At 33.9% G+C, this 24981-nt stretch overlaps 1 protein-coding gene across 5 annotated transcripts; it reads left to right on the top strand.

Moving 5' to 3' along the window:
• Positions 1 to 9113: 9113 nt before the first annotated feature.
• On the top strand, positions 9114 to 24437 carry LOC128232866 (neurogenic locus notch homolog protein 1-like). Of its 5 annotated transcripts, none has more exons than XM_052946645.1 (10): positions 9114 to 9187; positions 9431 to 9494; positions 15860 to 16009; positions 18165 to 18305; positions 21006 to 21140; positions 21420 to 21449; positions 21779 to 21922; positions 22067 to 22183; positions 23657 to 23785; positions 23989 to 24437. In XM_052946645.1, the coding sequence occupies exons 1-10, from the start codon at positions 9185 to 9187 to the stop codon at positions 24063 to 24065; spliced, it is 990 nt and encodes a 329-aa protein (XP_052802605.1). In that variant the 5' UTR covers positions 9114 to 9184; the 3' UTR covers positions 24066 to 24437. The 5 variants fall into 5 exon arrangements, with proteins under 5 accessions (XP_052802605.1, XP_052802604.1, XP_052802606.1 ...); XM_052946644.1 differs by having other exon boundaries at positions 21420 to 21563; XM_052946646.1 differs by lacking the exon at positions 21420 to 21449.
• Positions 24438 to 24981: the final 544 nt, after the last annotated feature.

Raw genomic sequence — 24981 nt, 5'->3', positions numbered from 1 at the left:
TGTTTTCATTATATCTGTGAAATAGTATATGTATCGTTTATACTTACTCTTGGAATGCAATGGGCTTTTCGGGAGTATTTATGCCAGAAAAGAAGCAGCAAATATCTTTGAAAGTATTATGTTCGATGTTAATTGACAGTGCTGGTATAACTGTAATTCCATTTCTTGGCAATAAACGGCCACTACTCCGGATTGAATAACTGTCCCAGATAGTAAACTCATAATTCTCATAAAATACTGCATCCATATTTGGTATGAAAAGCACAACATGTCAATGTCTTACCTTAACATTAGGCCATAACTCAGGGTCGACTGGAACAGGTTGAGATATCATGCGAATAAATCACGTTTGGTAAGGATTATAAAAGATTTTCTGCAATTGCAGGTGAAACAAGTTTAATTTTGGCAATTCGATGTCTTAACGAATTGATCTGGCTGGTTATCAAACATGCTAAAGATATGCAAATAAATAACAAAAACAGTTGATCCACGTTTCGAAAAGATAGCCAGATAACAAGAGCCCAGAAACTTGGTAGAAGCAGTCCGCAATGAAAATTCCATGTAATAATTATACGTACTGGATCTGAACAATTTGAAAAGGGTTATAAGGTTTCGTTGACATTTTCTTAAAAAATAAAGCTGCAAAATTTCAAGGGATGATCTGTAATATATAACAAATGTCGCTTGTAGGAAATATAAAATGTTTTTACTTTTAGCAACTTAATTTCTTTAGACTATCATTGTTCTGTTATCCAAGGGTATATTTTTAGTAAGACTGTTGCCTTTTGACGACAAGATATACCATTTAAATATCTTATACAATACAGCAAAGTCCAAAATAAATGTTAAAATTTAGAAACATACATGTTACTAAAAAATAAAGGTAAATCATCAAGATATACCATCTTTTTATTTGTCATGCTCGATTTATAGCCCTTTGCATCATGCGGCCTATAGCCTAAACACTGCCAAGTACATCAAGACATGGTTTATTTTGACTTTTTGTTTATTAAAATCAATATGGATTCGAAACGGCTTGTTGATTTATTTTGAGTGTCCATGTATTTGTTTAAAACAAAACGTGTTCCCATATATATGACACCTAAATAAAAAGTTAATTATAGAAAGGACCTAAGTTTGCACGAATTAAACGTTTGTTATGTTAATCATCCTTAAATAGGGTTAAATGATAATTGTATGCGCATTTCAGTTCCTTGTTAATATATTCAAACTATTTGACATTGAAATATTTCAATAATCTTTTTTTTGTTATTTTGACCGCCAATTGTCTCTGTTTTGGCAACTATAACAAAAATATACAGATAGTTCCTTTTAAATATATTTTAAAAATGACAATAGTTCATTTGGACTGCTTGGGTGTTAATGGCGCAGGATAAACTATTTGAAACGCATACACATTTCAATATCACGGTTAATGGATCTTTAACAACTATGATGGAAAATCAACTCAATTGGTCTAAATATAATTAAAAGCATTATGTATATGGTTAGTTCAAATTTGGTGAAAGGATTGTTAATCAACTCATTTAACTTGTATCATTGATGTTATAGTGGAAAACGAAAAAAATGCAGGGTAAAGCAAAAACGATTTAAGGCAAAAAAAAAATAAAAAAAAATTATGATCGTTTGATAAAACATTTACAGCACCAGACAGCAATTTCACGATAGTTCTTATCCAATATTTGATCTACTCAACAAAATAAATATGTATGAAAAACATTACACAATTTGTCTTAAAGATGCACTCTTACTCCCAAATAAGATTTACGATACAAAATGATGCAAGCTATCGATTATAATGCAGCAAAGTCAGCGTTATCATTCAATGGGCAATACAAACATAGCGAAAAAGCTTTTCAAACCTTTTTACCATCGGAAATTGGCTCACATATCACAGCAAAAGCCGTACTATTGTAATCGGCAGCTATATGTTTACATAACTGCCTGTGTCATAAATCGTGACAGTCACTGTGCAAAAATGTTTAAACAGAATTGCATTTAGACAAATTATCATGTTCATGTAACTGGTACATATACACTTGGTTACTTAGGTTTCCATATTTCATTACATATCGCAGATATTTTTTAGAGATTAATATACCGAACGAGTTTCGCAAACCCTACTCACGTTTTAGTTTTCATGATTTTGTTATAATAACAAAAACTGAATAAGCATGCTAACGTTCCACATGCGGGTTGCAAACCGTATAATTATAATTGGCCCGGGAAGCAAACACATTATCGCTGAGTAATGAAAACAATCGCCAAAATCCTGTCACAATCCTTTACTATATTCAGGAGCATACCTTTGTATGTATGAATATTACAATGAAAGAACATACACATTATAAATAGGCTTTCAATTTAAAAAAGGAACGAAATATAAAAATTTAAGTGAATGTGTTTGTACTTAACCTCAAAGTGGCATTTACCTTTAAGAGGTCAATGCCTCAGTCAAATTTACGTTTAACAGTCTTCATCCCTGTCTATTTAATGCCATATTCAGATATATTCGTTATAAATTAATGTATTTAAAGTCATGCATTAAGACATTCAGACAAACAGAAACATATGTATAGTCTAGAAAAAAAATATTACATATAAATATACTAAGTTCGTTAAAATTCAATATTCTGTCTGAAATCTGTTTTTGAACACATGCTGAATAATGGTAACTATATTGTACGTATATTGACATGCAAAAATGTTTTGATAGTGTTAATAGGAATGCTCTGTGGCTGAAATTACATACATTGGGTATAAATGGAAAGATGCTTAGAACCGTACGTTCCATGTATACTTTTGTAAAAGCAAGGGTTAGACATTGCAGCAAATACTTGGAGTTCATAAAGATGTCAGTTGGTCTGAAGCAAGGAGATATATGTTCGCCAATTTTTTGGTCAATGTTTATAGATGATTTAGAGTTTAATCTGGAAAGTAACATAACAAGTGTAATATCTATAAATGACATAACATTACTTTTATTTGTTGTATGCTGATGACATGGCAATATTTACAGAAACTCATGAAAAGATGCAGTCAACGCGCAATAATCTTAAAACCTACTGTCATAGGTGGGGGCTAAAAGTGAACGTTGAAAAGAGTAAGGTTATGGTATTCAGACGTCGTGGACATGTTCGTGCTAACGAGAGCTGGAAATATGGCGACTGTTTGTTAGAGATCGTTGATTATTTCAATTGTCTGCGAAATGTGTTTAATTCTTTGTCATGGATCTTTTTCTTCAGATATACAATTGCTATGTGGTAAGGCATTAAAAACAATGAATATGCTTCTTAATAAATTGAATGAGCTGGCGTTCAATTCTAAAGCAAAATGTCAATTGTTTGATGCTTTTGTAACGGCGATCCTAAACTACTCATCTGAAGTTGGGGGTTTTACTAAATCGAAGGACATTGAACGTTTACACTTAAGATTTTGCAAACGGATTCTGGGTGTCAAACCATCAGCAAGCAATGCGGCAATATATGGGGAGTTAGGAAGGTACCCACTACTCATTAACCGTTACACACATATCATCAAGTATTGGGCAAAACTATTATATACCAAAAATTGTATTGTAAAAAGGATATATGAGATGTCTTTGTGTTTGTGACTTAGAATCAAATCAGAAAAAATGGTTATTTGATGTTAAGAACTTATTATTTAAGTACGGCTTTGGTGCCGTTTGGAAGAATTCCTCACATATAAATACACAACTATTTATAAACGAGTTTCAGCAGAGAATTAAAGACTGTTTTATCCAGCACTGGACAAGTAATTTACAATCAAACTCTGTGTTAACAGTTTATAAGGAAATGAAAAGTGACTTTGAATATGAAATATATCTAAGTGCGAGTATTCCTACTGATTTACTTAAGCTGTTTACACAAACAAGGATATCTTGCCATAAACTACGGGTGGAAACGGGACGATATGGTCGCAATCGTATAGAGAGACATGAGAGACGTTGTGAAGTGTGTGATTCTGGGGACATAGAAGATGAATTCCATTTTGTGTGTGTTTGTCAAAAATATAAAAAAAACTATCCGTAAACGCTATTTACCGGCGCATGTTATTCAAAGGCCAAATATGGTCAAATTTCTTGTACTTGTTGTATGCAAGAGCTCTGATATATTATATAAAATGATTACTTATATACGTTGTGCTATTAAAATAAGAGATTATAAGTATCTTCCATGGCCGAGAGTGTAAGATAGGTTCATTCCGACCCGAGCATAGGGTGTTTTGCGGAAACGAGGCTTACCGAGTTTCCGCAAAACACCCTGCGCGAGGGTCGGGATGAACATTTCTTACACGAGTTAAACGAAATTAAGTAAATATGTTTTTTTTTGCTGGAACTCTTTTGTGCTTAGTGAAAATAATTGAGCATGGATATTTGATAATTCGTGGTTGTCATGGATATGCGCGCAGTGATTCCGATTATGCTAATAGTCAAATAGTTCTAATGAGAGTGAATCATTATTTCTCGAAAGGTGCGTGAAAACTGTTTTATGGTAACATTTGAAGCGAGAAATAATTAATTAGCGTTCTAAATATTGCCATAAGACATGGTGTTTCATGATGATACTTACGACAGTCTTCAACAAGGGAGGTAATTACAATGCGGCTACCATTGAAAAGGAGTTCCATACGGGCATTTTATCTCTGCCCGTGGGCAAGATAAGAATTTCTAGCATGGTTAAAATTCTGGATCTACTTATCTGAGGTGGGAGAAAATGTATTACAAGGTTAAACTTGTCATTGTTTTAACGTTTCTATGTATTATTTTTGTTTTCCCTCTCGAAGGCACATTTATTTAAATGCTCTCTCCTCGTTAGTTTTAGATCTATTCGAAATACATGCTTTTTTATCTAAATACAAATATACATTCTTGTATAAGTAAATATGATATTTGTTTTGAAAATTATTAATTTACCCTCCAGCAAAGTCTTATTTTTTCAGTTTTGTTTTTAACGGATTATGATGAGTTTCTTCTTTAATATCTTAATTCCTGCGATTATTTATGTTATAAAATTTGATCATTGAGTTTGAAGTGAATAACAATACTTAAAAGTAACTATATGCAGTATACTGCTGTATATATTATACCATTATAGGTTAACATAACACGTTTATTGTTTTGTGTTTGTATTTATTTACTATTGACTTAAAAAATCAAAATAAAATACATTCTGACTCTGATTCTGATTCTGATTCTGTCAATCAAATTCCATTTTTCCTCCCAATTTGGTTAAAAATTGTTTTATTGTTACACTAATTAGTTATTTTGCTTGCCTTTCAAAAAACCTAGGACAACTGGTATATTTAAAACGCATTAATAATTTAATTTAATTTAATTTAAATTAATGCAATATTTGTTTTAAATTGCATTGAGTTTTCATTTTGCATTAATATATGAAACATTGTATGTTTTTATTTAATTTACAACTCGTATTCTGTGTAACATTTTTGATAGCTTGTTTTCTAACGTTTAAAAAATTCCAACCATAAATTACTTTAGTATCTTGAAGTACATATCTTCATTGGTTCGTGCATATACATAAATGGCTTTTACAGGTCAGTTTAACATTTCTTTTTACATTGAAGAAAATGAGCTGGTACATGTCAATTGACTTATTACGATGCTTTATTTCTGGTCGTTTTGTAATGCCTTGATAATTGTTTGTTAGCAGCAACTGCCGAGGCCGAAACAGGTAATAATATCAAAATCCGGTGCCATTACGTCTAAAAGAGGTCATTCAAGCAAACGTAACTCTCAATTGAAGTTGTGGACGCCAACGGATATATACTTATTAAGTGAAATACTTAATGTCTGATACTTATTTCTCGATTAGGAATGCTTATATTATAAATTTTATTTTTGAAACAAATAAACGAATAGAGGATAAACAATCAATAAAAGATAATAACAGTGGGGGTCCTGTCGAGCTTGATAAGGTCAAACATCGGGTTAAACACCCCGTCTGAAATGCAGTTATCGTTAATGATCTTGTCGGACTCTGGGGTTAATCTAATCTACTTCCGGTGTGAGAGTAATTGCTATTAAATGCGGCTGATATAAAGGGCAATATCGTCTTAAAAAATAGTAAAATTGCCTATTATTAAATGTTTACCTAATACATGTTTTAGATTCAAACTGTTATAATATCATAGAGTTCTCTAGTTGCATCACACTACGTGGGAATGACAGACGTTCTCGCGTATATCGCCGTCGGGATGAGCGGATCAAGGAAAACTGTCTGGTAGAATTGGGTAACTTCGGGGGTGGTTCCACTATGCTTTGGGCTGGAGTTTCCATGCACACGAAAACTCTTCTTTTATAAGTGCACTTATCTGGCAGTTTTGTTTCAATTCGTTTGGGCTTGTCTTGAGTTTCTTCTTCATCCCAAAAGTTGCGATGCAAGATAAGTGCTGGTATTTGAGCATCCTTTCTCTGTTCGGATCGTTCAAAAAGTATCATTCATTTATTGCCTGGTATATTAGATGACAGTGTCCGCATACATTCCAAGGTCAAATTCAATTGCCAAGTAGCACCAGTAAAACACAAGTTCGACCCATAATGCTAAAGAATTTTCAGAGACATATATATGCCCGTCGGTGGCTTAATGATGTACAAACAGAGGCTGATACACACAAATACACTACACACCTTGTTGCATACCATCTTGGTGCAATAACATCATTTACAGTTTACAGTTTTGATTACAGGCCTTATTAGCAATAATTGTGACGGTCCAGATTGAACCATTGACGGAATGAGAAATGAAGACAACGGACAAGGCAATGCCATACTAAATTACGCATAGAACATTTTAAAATGGACGGTAATCTTTACAATGAAAAAGGTCAATTGCGTCTTTGGCTTAGAGGTTAAGTACAAGGCAAAGGAAAATTCAGACTGAAATTTAATCGCGTGAAAGACACCCTCAAGAGTTATGGCTCGCAAGTTGATATCAAAACGAGGGTACATATTAGTACTGTGTAGTGTTTGGGTGATTCACATTGTGAAGGCCCGGACTCCGATTACATTCGGTTTCAACTCTTCGTGATGCTTTAACACGTTGTCGGTCAAGAGTTTGTGACCTGTCTATACCTTGGATGAGTTTGTTACTAAAGTATTGCTGCAAATAGTTCTAAGTTCAAAAACGCTTACAACCTTTGGTCACCTATCTTTGTTTCCTGTACATTGATGGGATCAATATTATATTTGGATTAGAGTATCAGATACCATTAATATACCTTTTTGCTCCCTAACCCACATTTGTCGATTCCGACAGGGTACAGGCGGATAAGAAGTTATTGTAGTCATTGATCCAGCACACGAACCCTTTAAATCTCTTTTCTGTACAGTACAATTTAAATCAACCCACAATACAAAAGTTAGCTGTAGTCCGGTTCAGAGGTACACATATCAAAGCCAAAAGCACACAAAATGAGACTAAGAAGGCCTCATGAAAATACATTGTACAAACAAAATGTTAAAATAACATTGATAATAATCATTTGGGATCAAGTGTCGAAATGGCCAGATAACATACTTTAGATTGCTGTCATTTGTGAAATAACGTAAGTTCATCGTCTTGGATAATTTATTTCTGACTTGTCAGCTTGTTACTGTGTTCCGTTATAGTTTTTACATGGTGTTTGTACATGAAAAAAGTGCTTTTGAGTTTGATAAAAAAATTGGGCGCACTTAAAAACCCATACGTCTGACTGTTCAATGGTAAGTTTGCATTTAATAACATAATTTGATATTGTTCTGTTCAATGTTTAAATATATGTTATTTTTCGTTTAATTGTTCTTTCGATTATACGAGAAATACTGGAAATAAATTATTGCACATAGTTATCTTTTTAAAGAAACAAAATCTTCGATCTGCTTAGTTAATAATTGTTTTGTTTTGTACGGTATTTTTGGGTTTGTTCTTTTTCTTTCTCCCATAAAATGCGTTATTTATATTCAGTGAAATTAACCATGTTGAGAAGTATTAATGGCAAGAACGTTTTTGAAGACATTTAGTTCAGTTCTTTTTTTAGCTTGCTGAATTGCATTTTGAACTAACAACTACTTTCGATGTTTGTACCCTAATCATAGAAGTATTACTTCGGAGCTTCCCACTTTTTCCAAGAACGCGCTTTATAGAACATATTAAATAAAAAGTGACCACATTGCTTCTAGGAGAATGACTATTTGGTTTTAATCTTATATCCAATACAAGAAGACGTAAAAACAAACCAGCAATTTATACACGCGATATTTTTTTTTTTTAAATTCAACTTTCAACATTTATGTTTTCAACAATTTACCGTTTAGAGAGAGTGTCCTTTCCAGCTTTATATTGAGTTTGAATCAATTACATTCCACGAGCCAGTTGCACCGACAAACGCGTTTACAGAACAATATGATTGACAGTCATAAAATAACTTGAAAGGAGTCTGCAGATTAAATCCCAATTTTAAAAAAAAAAAAATCATAAAAAATGTTCGTCCAAGAGCAGCTTAACAATTGAATTTCAGTTACGTAGGGAATATTATTGCTAATGTGTGTTCATATTCCATTTATGTGTCATGGATGATTCATAAGTTTATCTTTTTTATTCTTTGTTTGTATTCTTTAAATAAAGAATAAACGGACAAAGTAAATTATATATGTAAGTTTGTGTTCTAAAAACAAAATGAGTTCCTTCAATATCATTTTTAACAGAAAGTAAGAATTAATATGTTTTAAATATAGTTTAGTTAATTTGACAACCAGGCTAGTCATCTAATGCTTGCGAGATACAATTGTTAGACACAATTTGTTATTTTTCAATTAAGAATAAATTGGGTGTCTTTTAATTATACCACACACAGAAAGCAAAATGTGTGATTAATATTTCCTCTCAATAATACGTTTAATATGACAGTGTTGCTGTGTTATTTAATTATTTCTAAACTTCGAACCCGCTATGCGGTTTATCCTTTTTAATTATACTTCTGGTTTAAGTGTATAGCCATTTTACAATACATATCCGATCGGTTGAAATGAATTGCTATTCAATTTTGAATCAATATATTGGATGGTGCAATAGCGCCGCTTATATATATAAGACAGAGCGCAAATATCTTGATTAGACAGGACTGACGCAACGGCGCATAAAAAATGGTAAGTTTTTTTCTGTTACAACCACCATTACAAAACTTTGATATTTTCTTAACATCATAAAATACTGACTGTATCACTATATGTTTTAGATTTACCTTTCTGGTGAAGTCGGATGTCTAGAAATATGCGATTAGTTTCTTACTCAAGGATTTAAAAAAAAAACTAGATCATATTTACTATTAAAGTTTAAATTTATCAATTCATGATTCTCAAACGGTGTTAACACGTTTTCGTTGCTTCTAGTTGTCGGCTTGTTTATTGACAACCGCAATTGGAATTGTTGCTACAATCCAACAGGCATTCGCAAGTAAGTGCAGAATGAATAATAATAATAATAATAATAACAATAATAATAATAATAATAATAATAATAATAATAATAATAATAATAATAATAATAATAATAATACTTTCAACGACATTCGGTAGAAGAATATAGTTTTTTGTTCCTGCAACTGAAGTAGGGTAAAAGGAGAAATTCCGCGGCCATTTTGTTTTTTACTGGTGGTTTTGGCCATTTTTGACGGGTTTTCTTTGTTTGATTGGAGGAAATCCGCGGCCATTTTGTTTTTTACTGGTGGTTAAGCGGCAATTTTTGACGGGTTTCCATTGTTTGATTGACAGTATTCATTTCAATTGGATGGATATGAACAATAGCACTGGCATTCAATAAGGCATAGGCATACATTAACTTGATCTGATTAAGATAGCAATAGGCGTTTAAAATCCAAGACAAACGGTAATTGTTTATTTGTTAATCGTTAGTAGCATAAAAAACAGCCTTAGATTATCACTATTTAATAATCCCATTGTGATTAAAGTTGGCGGTCATTTTTTAACGTTAATATGAGTTATAATTTAGCTTCATATAACGCGAACGGGAGAATGTTTAATTCCTTTTTGGATGAGAATGGAGCTATGTTATCATGGGTAATTGATTTTGAAGCAATTTCCATATACAGTTGGCTGCGAGAAAGCCATGTGACGCTGTGAGCCATACCTCCTCATACCTTCTCAATACTCCTCAATACCTCCTCATTGCCTCCTCATACCTACACCTTGCCCCAACATACATATTCATTGCATTCTCGTACCTATTCCTTACCTCCTCATACCTCCTCGTACCTCCTCTCTGCCTCCTCATACCTCCTCAATGCCCCCAATACATACTTATTGCCTCCTCAATAATACCTCCTCATTGCCTGGAGGCATAAGGATGCAATGAGTAGGTATGAGGAGGTAATGAGTGGCATTGAGGAGGTATGAGGAGGGAAAAAGTAGGTATGAGGAGGAAATGAATAGGTATGTGGAGGCAAGGAGAAGGTATGATGAGGTATTTAGGGGCATTGACGAGGCAATGAGGAGGTACGAGTAATGTGTTAGTGTTATAATGGCGGCAGCAAGTAAAAGACAAAAGCAAAACTCGAAAAGCCTTCGGAAGAAGAACAATAGGCGATCTAGAAAAAAGGCATCCTCTAAAGAAGGAAAGCCCAGGCAGATCTCCAACCAAATCGACTCAATCACGACAACAAGAACTATTAAGACATCGTTCGAGACGTTGAGGTCAATGCACCAGTGCAATATTTGTTATCAGTATTTTGGAAGGCAAGTTACAACACAAAAAATCTGCTCATTTCGACGTAGACCGCAGTTTTAGGAAGACGCGATGACCGATACCAGCGTTCAAGAGGATAGTTTTTAACCTGTCCCCAAACTCGTTTCCGATAGCAGCGACGACGATGGCGATGACGAATCTGAAACCTCTGAGGACTCTGGATATTGATCCCTGGCAAGACATTGTTGAGGAAGCGTTTGATAAGTGACAGTCACAGTACGAGGCTGGTGTTAATGGATGTATGAAGTAAGATTAACAGATGAGTGAGCGTAAAGCTAAAGAAAATGTATTTAAAGAGATAAAACACACTTTTCGAAAAGAAATGATGAACGTTCTTGGAAGCAAACTAGGTTTGTTTGTCGTATAAAAAAAGATCCGGTTTATAAAGCTGCGAAATATTCCGCGAATAAGATGGAACAAGATGATTATTAAGAGTGACTTTGATAAGACACACCCGTTGTGAGCTATTCGAAAATTTGCAAGGACTTTCGCTTTCGCAAAGAAAGCACCAAGAGGACTATAATTACACATGTATATCTAAATAAAAGAGTAGCTGAACTTTGAGACGAGTCGATTCTATCACAAAATATTGATGCCACATAAAAACAGTGTTCATGTTAAATGTATTTTGTACATGCTGTATTAATTTCATAATAACAATTACATACAGACTAACATGTATATCTTTCTACAAAGTATATAACAATAGCTATTGTTATATTATTTATACTTGTAAGGTATAATTTGACTTCTAAAATTGATAATTAAGCTATATTTTCTTAATTTCTCTTTTACGGAGTTATTTTCATGCTAACACAACTTATGTTTATATACTATTGCATTTGGTGTAAATGTTTTAAATTAAAATGATTAATATTGAAATTAAAGTGGTGTTTTCTTTTTTATATATAGAAAGAGTAAAAAAGGTAGTTTGCAGGAACAACGCCATCAAACGGATAAACGAATCGATTTTAACCGAACAATTCAAAACCATGATAATTGTTTTAAAGTCCACTGAGGTAATGCATTTGTGTAAGGTTATTGATTTAAACCAAATTCAAAAGATTTAATTGGATAGAGTATTTCCTCTCTCATTAAATACATTCTATACCTAAAGGCAATACCCTTAAATGTTTTAAAAATATTCCACACGCAATAACGAATGATCGATTTACAAAATGACTGCGCTTTTGAAAACTGTATCAAACCCGCTTATTTATTTGACAGGTCTGTCGCATTGAAACAAATTTATTTGTTATAAAACAGATTATCACCTCCGATATGATATTGATTACAGAAGTTTAATTTTACATAGTTAAGAAAGAATAAGAAGGATTAAATAAAACGGTTATGACACGAAATGCTTTGCTTTCTTATGGTATTGGTGTCACTTGTGCCTTTAATATGTCATTGACTGTTTTCATAGGGTACAAAAAAGTTTTGTTTGCTCTCAATGCTTAACAGATTAAACCCTTTTTACGTCTAAACCATGGAAATGTTTTTGTTGTTTATTGAGAGTGCGTTTTTATTGTGATAGTTTCGACAATGATTAGTTAACATTTGATCGTAAGCAATGTCCTATTTGAGTAATTTTATGACAAAGTCGTCATCTTTAAATTAGGCTGAGTTCTGAGCAAACAGTGTGTTTGTTAATGTTTTAAATAGTTGAGAGAATTAACAAGAAATTCTTAAATCAGTTGTTTCAAGACTAATGCTCTCTAAGAAAACACACATTCATTTTGTATGATTTATTGATAAAACAATCGTACAACATGAATCAACACTCTCCCGTTCGAGACATATGAAGCTAAATCATGATGGAAGAGCAATAATAAAACTGAAATAGTTTGGAAGTTGTAATTTGACCGTCCTTTTAAGAATGAAGCCAACAATTTAACACTTTCCTTCACAGAGAGTTTACCAAATGGTAATTGAAGGTTTTGGTGACCCTTTTTAAATATTATTTTAATGCGTCGCTGTCTTTTTTTCCCAACTATGGCAAATCTATTACAAAGTTTGCAATCAATTTCTCTTCTTTTTGGTGACCAAGAGACATTTTCGAAACCAAAAGCTCTCAAACATGTCTGCAACTCGTTAGAAAGTTCTGGGCTTGAATAACTTTGTATTTTTAAAAAACCTTAGTCAATTTGAGCACAGACAGATCGCAACTGCACTTTACATTCACTGCGTTCATCATTTATAGTATGTTTTGACTACCAGCTGCACATGCAACGATTGGTACGAGTACAGATATCTGTATTATTGTCTAGGAATATAGTCTTCGATGCCTTTAGTTGGAGAAAATGTTGTTAAATGCGGTATAAATTCACACTGGTCTTGCAATTCACTACGACTATTGTACTCATCAACTATGGTTCGAAAATCGGTACTTTTTAATAAATCTATCATGTGGGTATGGTGTCTCGCAGCCAACTGTATATCGAAATTGCTTCAAAATAAGTTACCCAAGGTAACATAGCTCCATTCTCATCCCAAAAGGAATTAAACAGTCTCCCGCTAGAGTCATATGGAGCCAAATTATAACTCATATTAAAGAAAAATAATGACCGTCAACTTTAATCAAGGGGATAATTACATAGTGATAATCTAAAGTTGGTTTTTATGCTACTTATGATTCACTAATTAACAATTATCCTTTGTACTGAGTTTCAAACAATGGTTTACATTATTTCACTATCAACAACTTATACGAATGAGTGGTTATCAAAAGAAACGCCTAATGTCATCTTAATCAGATCAAGGTATTGTATGTCAAGAATGCCAGTGCTATTATTCATATCCTTTCAATTGAAATGAATACTGTCAATCAAACAATGGAAACCCGTTAAAAATGGCCGTTAAACCACCAGTAAAACAAAATGGACGTGGAATTCATGCAATCAAACAGTGAAAACCCAAAACTACCAATAATACACAAAATGACCCCGAAATTCCTCCTTTTACTCTACTAACTGTCACTGCGGGCATTTTTATGTAGTTTTTAAATTCTGATTTTTATGAAGGAGATAAGGAAAATTAATTTCTTTGAGTAAAGGAAGATAAAATGCAACATTATTTTGCATATCAGGACTTTAGTGTCATTTTCGATTTGATATAGTTTTTAGAATTTGATTAAATGTGAAAGAGCAACTTATTCATGAACGTTTAATGGTCCATCTCTAATAATACAAAAGCGTCATTGAATGACCTGAGTTGTAGAAAGTTTTTTTTACTCTGCTTAACAATCTACATTACCTCCGTTGAGAACTTTGACCAAAAGCTCATGATTTATGACAAATGCACTGGTAATAACCAAAGGTCAGATATTTCTCTTTATAAACTCACCTTTTCATTATAATTTATCCAGACAGTATTAAAGGAAACAAAACCTTTTTCTCTTTCAGGTAAATAATAAAATATGTTGGTTATCTATGCGTTTAATATCGTCAGGCGATATTCACCAGGCTCTTGTCCATCATCTTTCTTCTCATCATCCTCCTCTCTTCCGAAGCGTCCGATGCTCGATCCTAGCTTGAAAATCGTTCAGTTTTCTTCGGGCGGAATCTTCTAGTATGCAGATCTTTATAAGAACAATACTCTTCCTTAAAAAATAGCACACACAATATATCGCAAGAGTTTGATTATCGCATCCTTTAACTCTCCAAAAAAGAATAGACATACCTATTGACCCACATCGCGGCATTGTATTTTATGTGAAATCAGACATGTTTGTTTTGGAAATGACTTTGGTTAAAGTACGTAATAAGAGCAGACGTCTCTTGGTACATGTTATAGACATAGGTACTTAAACCTAGCATTAGCACTGTGTATTCTGCAGTTTGCGAATAATTGTAAAAATATAGTGTGCCGATATAAACAGGGAGAACAGTTTTCGGCTCACCCGTTCAATTCCCCCGCCTTGCCAGATAAATTTCCTTCATCCACGGCACTAACCTAGTATTCTCTATATTGATGTAGCAGTTAAATTTAACGAAGACATAAGTAAGATACCCTGACAGCAGGTCTTCAATCCAACAAACATGACGGTGATCCTTTTCTCTAGATAGACAAGCAAACCAGTGCCCTTCCGGTTAACATGCTCGCAGACGTTATCTGGGACAATCAGTTGCAAGCAGATGAAGAAGTCCTTGAAAACATTTAACGTGAAGCTGCCATAATTATTCATGGTGTATAACGTCTTGTAACACATTGACAATTACTTACTCCACCTTAGGTTCCATTACCATGGAATGCCTTTCCAGTAAACGTTCCGTCTGCTCCTTCTCTGCAAGCTTTTAATCACAGCCTAACCAATACAAGCAATGCGGTCCCACAGTTTTTCTGTGAAGGCGATCGGAAATTGAGTATATATATCATGCCAGCCTAAGGACGAACTGCAGTACCCTAAACAAGCATTGTTTAAATAAATATCCATCGTACTATATTGTATTTTTGCTTCTGCGGGGAAACTGAAAACTTATTGCACTACTTCTTCCGATGTCGACATAACAATATTATATATCCTACATAAACTGTTATTTTTGTTTAGACCCATGTCTCTTCAACTACTGATTGGTTCGAAAGACGCCACGGAGCAGACGAACCCTATCATCTTTACATACCTTCGCCAGCTTGTCCAACTTATTAACCACCTGTTTCTTCTTATTTGCATTGACTTGTCACACTTTTCGCCTTTCGTTTCTTTTCACTTAACTTTTCTGTCGTCCGCTTATATATATTTTTTTGTAATTATACAATAAATAAACCACTGGATATTGCATTATTATTATTGTTTAAAAGGCCCCAATATATCAAAAGCAGTTTGAAATTATCTGGTATAAGCTGAAAGCTTTCTTCTTAGCTCTGTTCTACGTATTGTTTTTTATGTAATTCTTCATTGAATTTCTATGTTCATCCTTAATGCTTGTAACAAGTACAAGTAATTTTAATACATAGTGTTCAACTAAATATCATCCGCACTGAAAATAAATGGACAAATAAGACGAACCTACTGAATATAAAGAATGTGAAATATATGTCGTTTTTATGCAACGCAGACGTGGGAACTACTTGCACGGCGAATGGAAATGAGTGTGTTTCACTTACGGGCGCATACTGTGATTTAGATGCCGATGGAGGTGCAAAATGTGCATGTGCTGCTATTTACAAAGCGAGCGACGATGGTAACACAACCTGTATACCGAAAAGTATGTTAGTTTTTTTTCGTAAAAATGCGTTTTACAACATTTTATAAAACGTGAGAAAAGGGTTGAGTTTTAATTGTACAATTATAAAAGACTTGTATATGATATATGTATCTACTCTTGCACTATAGAAGTTACAAAATAAATGAAAAAACAACAAAAAAGCTGTCGTAAGACAGCCGCTCGACTATACACTACTTTGTCATAGAAATATAAGGCCGCAATGCAACAAAACCATGTTTTCAATGATTGACAATCTTTAGATATTGAGAACTTTGTTGTGGGATTCAGTTTATTCATTTTGTAGTCACAGTGACCTTGACCTAGACTCTAGGGTCCTCAAACGCAGTCCCATGGTAGTCCTAGACCTTAACCATGACTCTCTAGCCTAAAACACTAAGGAACTTCTCTATAAACTCTTCCTTATTACCAAATTGTGTCGCAATCTGTCTCTTCTTACTTAAGTTATTCAATACCAACCATGTTTTGTAGTACCATTGACCCTGAACTTGATTCTAGGGTTCCCGAACGCAATCAAATGAAAAGGTCCATTTAAACCCCTCCTATATAAGTTTGATCACTATGCGTCAAACCGAATTAAAATTATTCGATACCATTGGTGAGTTTCACGCCGCCCTCACACTGAATTGCCCGAACAACGACGCATGTTATTCCAATAAACCGGTTTCACTTTGTGAAGAACTTGAAAATATAAAAACGTGTCTTTCAAAAGCAAAATTAATTAATAAAAAAAAGGTAAAAACAAACGTCAATCAAGGAATTGCCCTGTTATATTGATAATGATGTTAAATACTAATCTCCCCCACCCCCATAAGGAGATAAAATATTTGGCCATGCTGGAAATCCTTATCGTGCTCATAGCTAAAGATGAAAAATACTCGTAATGAACTATTTTTCTATAGTCATCACATAATTGCATCCCTTGCTGAAGACCGTGGTCTGTAGCACAATAGAAACATTGTCATATGGTATTATTTGAAATGTGAAAACATTGTAAACCTTGTTTCGGCATAACACGTGAGGCTCGGGTTGGGATGAACCTTTCTTACACGAAAGGCCATGCAAGATACAAATTATCATCTTACAAGCGAAGGTCATTTTCATTGAAGTCATTTGTTGTCAGTGCTTTTTATTATTCTGGATAAAGATATTTTGATCATTATCGAAGCAGTGGATTTACTTGGAGTGTTAGATTTTTTTTTATTAGCCTTAGGAATAAAGAATTTGTTATTGAAAATAATCGTTGCTTGGCTGTTGAATTTCTTTCACGTTGGAACGTACATGGGACTGGTTTGGCTGAAGTGTATTTTGCCTTCCATTTTATTTTATCTATTACTATTACTTCATCCATTTAATTTATCTTTGTACACATTTGGTGAAACTACAGAGGGACAATGAGTATTTGGAAGTCTCTCTTTGATGGCCTTCATGAACCTTTTAAAAATCGATCAAATCGATGTAAATTCATACCATGAATAAGAGTTTTGGGTTATCTACATTCTCGTCACTTTTTAGATAGCAATACAAACTATACAAACAGAATAAAATAAGCATTTTATGATAAGTTTGTTATGCATACAGATTAAACATAGTCAGCTTTATCTATATGGAAAGAAGTTCAAGTAAACGGCAGCACAAATAACATTCACGTTTCAACATTTCTTGAAAATTCGATATATATTGAAAAAACTATAATAACATTTAACGAACAATTCGTTTTATGAAAGTAATGAGCAAAACTAACTTTTTAACGCATGTCTGATTTTTTAACTATCACTAATGACTAAGAAATATGTACAAAACAAAGAATCACGGCGCACACAGCGTTGCATCGTTCAGTCGAGTTGAAATTTTGGCCAAGGATTGCATCGTTAAAATACAAGCAAATCTAAAATATTTTTCACGTGCAGAAGCAGAAAATATCATAGTCTTATATAGGCTAAGAATTTCCTATATTTTTCTTATTAAAAGTTATTAAGGTATTACTGTCACTTTCATGCTTTTGTTTACATCGGTTTTGAACCGTGCTGACACATGTGAGAACCCCGTTGAACTCACGTGATTCCTCGCTCTGAGTAAATTATGTATACGAAAAAGACAATACTTGACTAATATGTATTTGTATTTTCCGTTTAAGACTGTGCTGTTGGTAATGCTGTGGCCAGCAATTCTGTGTGTAGAGCTAGAGATAGTAAGTCAAAATGTGACGGTGACGTGTGCATATGTAAACCAACGTTTGTACTCACGGGGGCAGATGACTCGGATGGCTGTGCACTTGGTAAATCCAACAAAATATATTTTTTATATGTTATAAATTGGAGTCAGCGTTGTAATTGTATTACTTACATTTTTATAACACCATGGTGCAACACCAAACCTAATATGAACGTTATACTGCAAAATCGTCGAAACTTTCTCTCAATTTTCTCTCATTTATTATAGATTATATATATTATATACATGTATCAAGTATGTTTCAGTTTTATGAGTGTTTGTTTTTGTGTTATATGTCATTGGAGCTGAACCTTGATATTAAATAGGGTTTATGTTTACACTTTCGACTTCTGGACTTGTTGTTTCTTATTTTTTCATATAAATATTTATATAAAACGAATAAAAAGACATTTGGCGCTCATTTGAGTCGAAAAGCCGCTCTTTTCTTTAATGCACTCATGGTAAGGCCAACAAATATAAGTCTGATTTCTGTCACATGTCTGCAAAAAGACGAAGGGTTGGTCAAATGTGTTTTGTTTTCTTTGTTTTGAAGAGTTCATTTATGTATGCATGTTAAATTCACATGTATGCATTCTTCTTTTAACTTACACACTTCGTACCCCGTTGTCTTTATTTAACCAGGGATTTAGTACTACTTTGACGAAAATTAAAGCCGGCTTCGACTTTGTATGGACAGTCTGATCACCGGAACAAAACTTTTTTTGCTTAATTTGCCGTATGGCAGATTGTCTCGGAATTGTGTAAAAGTGATTTGTTATTGCTGTAATTATTTAATATATAAATAAAAAGGGAGAGCACGTATATAAATACCGGTTAAGATAATTTTGAATGATATATACAACAAATTGTAAACGTTTGGATTATCAAATTACCGATGTATGCTAGCATAATAATAATTATATTATATATATTTACCGTGACAATGCGTATATCTCTAAATCAATACAAAGCGCATATTTCAGAACTGAATATTGTTCCATTGCGTGTACAGTGTTGCAACAAATAAACAAATAAACAAAAGCTGGCCTCAAATACCTAAAATGCCATCCGTCTTAGCGTTGAGCACGAAATGCCTCTATTCTAACCAGCGCTCATATGAGAGCTTCTAGATAACCAGGTTAAGACAACAAAATAATGACAAAATTAAAGTTTGGCGGTAACTTGTTTACTGGATTTGAGCCTGAGCCTGGACGCTACACCTTGTATATACGTACACTATTCGTATCAATACAAATCGATCGGTTTTCTTGTTTACGCATTTATTTTTTGTTCGGGTTAGTTGAGTAAGCTTTAAATGCTTTCAGACGACCGCACTCTTGGTTATTAATTAAAAATACCTAGCGCGCTTAGAGAGCACAGCGATTTATGAAAAACATTCATTTAGTTTTAGTTCTTCAAACCCGAATGGATGTCTCCATCCTCAGATATATGTGAAATTGAGCCATATAAGATTAGAGGATTCCTCTAAAGTCATTTGCCCTAAAATTTGAAAACACCAAATAAGCATGCTCAAAATAAAAAGGTACACTACCAGTCACACGTTTAGTGAAAAAATGAAAAAAAAAACGCGTTGCAGGACGAGAATGCGTCATCGCGGAAAATCGCAGAAAGATATTCCGCGGTAACCAACGTGTTGTGCGTCCACGCCGCGATCATCTGCTGCTACCGCGTACGGCTTCCGAAAACATGCAAATCGCCGCGATGCGGCTTACCGAGATAGGCAGGTATTTTAACTGACCGTTGGTATAAATAGAAGATTGTACATGTAAATTGTACTGTGATCGCAAAATGGATTTCACACAATTTGCAAGAGTAAACAATCTCATACTCAGAACTTGACAATCATGTCGCTGGAATTTTGAGTGTTTGTTATTGTATTTTTAAATCAATTATAATTCAATGTAAAGACATCGATCTTAAAAATACTAAACACACAACGCAGTTTTATTCAGCATATTATGTATTCACAATCACAAGTTTAACGAAGGCGTTCCAACTATAGATTTTTGCGAATAAGGTGACAATAGCGTCTGAATACTTTCACAGTTGAAAAGCATATTTTTCAGGGGTCAAACTAAGCTTGGGGCACAAACCAAGATTTGTCAATTACGGGACGATTTTGTGTGAGTTTGATAAAACTGACAAGAATTATATTTATTGGAGGGGAACAAAAAACAACTTCAAAATTTGACAGTTATCGTAATTACCGTTATTTTACACTTCGCAACGCCGTGTTGACTCGACGCGGTGGAACGCGGGGAAAATTATAGAAATGAACGCTGTGGGCATTATGCTTAAATCGCGGGGTATAGTGAACATTTGATTCCGGAGATAGCGTCCGCGGTAAGGAAAAATCGCGGCGATGTGCGGAATGTGCAAAATACATGTGGTTGATAGTGTAGGTATCAAACCGTATAGTTTGGAGCTTGGAAGGTAGTCATACATGGTAACATAAGGTCAATAAGATAGTTTGAAGTACATCGTTTAGGCGAACTAAAAGTTGTGATTTTATTTAATTGAATATAAATGCTTGAATCGCCATTACTTTCTCATCATTTTGTCCCCGTATAGATGATTTGGACCTAATTACAAAGCAACTTTGAGGAAAACCTATATTAAACTTGTTGTTGCATTGTGTAGTTATTTTTCATATCGATATACAATTTGATTATATCGAAACTCGGCTACATATTATGAAAAAGGCATACCTTCTACTTAAAAATCGTATTGTGCTGTTGAACAGTTATTGGATCCAGCTGCGCTGGTGATTTTGACTGTGAGCACATACAACACGCTGTGTGTCCTACAATAGCGGAGGGTTGCGCGTGTCCTGCCACTTTCACAGCCAGCAAGGATAGACTTACATGCGTACCAAACAGTAAATGCACGTTGTACATTAGTTTATTTGACGGAAATGTACTTAATCTATTCGACAAATTTTGACATGCATTACATATGCAAATATCACGAATCATGTTTTGACTTAAGGATTCAAACTGTATCAGTACATACAAGGATGTATTTTAGATATTAATAAAACTTCGCAGAAATAAGCGCAGAAAGTTGTAAATTTTTCATTGAACAAAGATAGACATGTTTTTGTTAATGTGTACGTGCGTGTGAAAGTCCATGCATTTTTGTTCAATTATTTTAACAGAAATTGGAGCGAACTGCACCATGGAAGGAGGTGAATGTGCTGACATAGCTAACTCTTTATGCAACACGTCTGGAAAAAACTCTGTTTGTGCCTGTCCAAATACTTACACAACGAACACGAATGAAAGTGAATGTGTGCCAAACAGCATATCTATTTAAGAAAATGTTTTATTGTCCGCTTAGCAATTACAATTGCCGTTAAGAATATTATTAACTGGTTTGCGATTTTTACAATCAAGCGTTATTCAGAGTTGGAATGTTTGTCTTTTGCAATGGCGTTGCTGGCTGCTTGTACACACCCATTTATGCAATAAAAGTCTGGTGTGGCTAATTAACACGTGTTTTAAATTATTTTCACAGAAATTGGATCCACTTGCACCAATAACGGAGGTGAATGTGCTGACATAGCTAATTCAGTATGCGACATTTCTGGCGACAGGTCTGTCTGCGCATGCCCAGCTACACACACGGAAGGCACAGCACAAAACACCTGCATTGAAAAAAGTATTTAATACTTTACTTCAACTTAAATGTAATATTTATGGCCGAAATGCTTTTAAAACATTTCGTCAGAATGTCATCAGTAATATTATTTTTTTTGTAAATAATTTGCTTAATAATTTGTTGATTTACTGTTTATGCATTCAGACTGTACAGAAGACACCACATGCGCGACATCCGATGATAATGCCATATGTTCAGACAAAAAATGCGGTTGCGATGTAACGTTTGAGATTTCCAACTCAAAATTATGTCAGAAAAGAGGTATTCATCATTCTAAGTTGTATTCCAATATTGTTTGTGTGCGAGAAGAAGAATTTAATTAAGAAACGTACATAAAGCAGAAAATGAATTAGTGCTAAACATGTTTGTGCTGTCTTTTTTTCATGGTTTTTGTCTGTGGTATCTTAGTATGCCATATACAAAAGCTTGCCATAAGTGAGCAGTGAGTCAGATTGACTTCTTTCTAATATCCAGGCAAGCCAAATATATTACAATTTCGTTCTGGCCTGGTGCCATTTTTTTTTCTTTTTGGAAGACATCTTGTATGCAGACTATGCTTGTTTACATGGAAGAGCATTCCTTGTATTGAAACAAATGAAAAAAATAATTGAAATCAACGACCATGGTTGACACAAAAGACATACCAAGAGGAAAGATAACTCTCAAATTTAACCACCTTAGACAAGTTAGCAGTCAGCTTCCTTTGCATGTCTCTATTATGACATACATAAGAATTGCAGTTGGTGCCATCGAATTTGTCAGGCATGAACAAAACAAACTGTTTTATCAGTTGTAACTCGGATTTTAATATATTAATTCAAATGAGTTCATATGTTATGTGTTTACTTATAAAGACGAGCTTAATATCAAAATTTTACAAAACGAGATGAAAGATTCACAATACGATTTGAAAACAAACTACCTATTAAGATGGAAAAAAGAAGTTTGTACAGTGTTATCAACTTAGCGTTTATAAATATTTCGATAAGATGTTCATTACTCTGAAAGACGTTCTCATTTTTGTTTAAATATTAAAAGAGATAAAGTAACCACGTTGCAGAAAGTTCAAGTGTTGTCCTGGAGTGTCAAAGCTTGCCACGAACATCCGCATTTACCGATATTGGACAGTAGTGTAACAGGAAACTACTTTTACCCCACACTACAAACAATATGTTAAGAGTTGTGTATGGAGTATGGGGTCTACTTACCATTCAGAATAGAAGTCAGTGATTGATTCAGAAAAAGATCACTGAAACGAAATACACGCGGTTTGGAATACAAGTTGCTACTAGCATAACATATATTTTGAATAATAGCAATGCATACGTACCAAAAACTTACGAATTGTATAGTGTTTCGTATTTACTAAGGCAGCAGAGTTATCAGTTTCGAAAGCTATTCCGATATTTATTACAAAACTATAAACCAGTTGTAAAACTTCGCCATAGAACAATGTAAGTATTTCTTTATTACGACCGAAGAGTGAAAATCTGCTTTATTTTCAAAATATTAAATTAAAAAAGTTTGTTTAAATATCAAAGTCAAAACCTAAAGAATATGTCACCCAAAAAGTTTACACCTGTGTGTATGCTAATAGATTACCGTACGGTATACATTTATAAAAAGTTTGGTTAACCGATATTCATTAATTTGAATGTCAAAATAAATGAACTCTTCTCTGTTGAAAGCTGTTGGAGACCAGTGTTTAAGTTTACCGACAATTTCTCTTTTTAGTCATTGGTTCAAGCTGTAAAAATGGCGGGGAATGTGCGGGTATAGCAAGCGCCGTCTGTGACTCTTTCATTTGTAGCTGTCCAGCCACACACACGGCGAACGCTGGTGGAAGTCAATGCACTACCAAAAGTAACTGTAACAAGTAAAAGTATTGTTATCTGAAAAAGAGTATTGTTCCATTGGCTTGCAGATTTGTCACAGTTGAGTCAAACTATATATCAGTACATATTGATAATATAACAGAAGATTGTTGCCAGCAAAGGTTATTTTTCCTATGATATTTGCAACTTTAAACTCAATCAGTTGCATAAGTTCAAAGATGTTCCATTTAGTTTCAGACAACGCCATCGGTCCTGCTGTGTCCGTGATCCTGCTGTTCACCTGCTTTCTGTCAACATTTCTTCGTTAATTTTAGACTTTAAAATTACTGACTGATTAAATAGACTGTAATAAATTTTTGAAAAAAACAAGTTAACAGCAATGATTTTAATACAGTGAAAAAAACTCCATCGGGCTCTTTTTGCACTTTAATACTAAAATCCTTAATGATTAACAAGCAATTTCTCACTCAGGAAAACATCTGAAGGTACTTAAATAAAAACAGAGAAAATAATGATTCTATGTCGAACATGTTTGAAATCTGTGTCTTTATACCATAAATTGTTTATAAACGATATTGTGTCCTCATTTGTCTATATACAGCTTTTTATGTAGTTGTCAATTTGGCATTATTGTATGCCCTTTCCATTTACCACACCTATCTGACATTCTCATTTTCGCACAATTGTATGACAATGTTATTTTGGCACAATTGAATGCCTCTATCATTTTGGCGCTGTTGTATACCACTCTCATTTTGGCGCTGTTGTATACCACTCTCATTTTCGCACAATTGTATGCCACTCTCATTTTGGCACTGTTGTATGCCGCTCTCATTTTGGCACTGCTGTATGCCATTGTCATCATGGCATTGGTGTATGCCATTGTCATGTTGGCATTAATGCATGTCATTGTTTTTAGGGCATAAGTTTATGCTATTGTCAATCTTAAATGAGTGTTAGTCTTGTCATTTGGCATTAGCGTATGCCATTGTTATTATGACATTAGTGTATGCCATTGACAATTGGGCATTAGTGCATGCCATTGACAATTGTGCATTAATGTATGCCATTGACAATTATGCATTAGTGTATGCCATTGTCATAAGGCATAAGTGCATTCCATTGACAATTAGGCACTAGTGTATGCCATTGACAATTAGGGATAAGTGTATGCCGTTTACAATTAGGGATAAGAGTATGCCATTGGCAATTATGTATTAGTGT

This window comes from Mya arenaria, chromosome 4 (genome assembly GCF_026914265.1).
Source record: "Mya arenaria isolate MELC-2E11 chromosome 4, ASM2691426v1".
Classification (NCBI taxonomy): domain Eukaryota; kingdom Metazoa; phylum Mollusca; class Bivalvia; order Myida; family Myidae; genus Mya; species Mya arenaria.
Note: the sequence above shows the minus strand (reverse complement) of the source record. Positions and strands in the feature narration are given on the sequence as shown.

Coding starts and splice junctions, on each gene's coding strand:
- LOC128232866 (XM_052946644.1), top strand. Junction 21,141..21,419: donor ACTTACATGCGTACCAAACA/GTAAATGCACGT, acceptor TTATTTTAACAG/AAATTGGAGCGAACTGCACC. Junction 23,786..23,988: donor AAGTCAATGCACTACCAAAA/GTAACTGTAACA, acceptor TGTTCCATTTAG/TTTCAGACAACGCCATCGGT.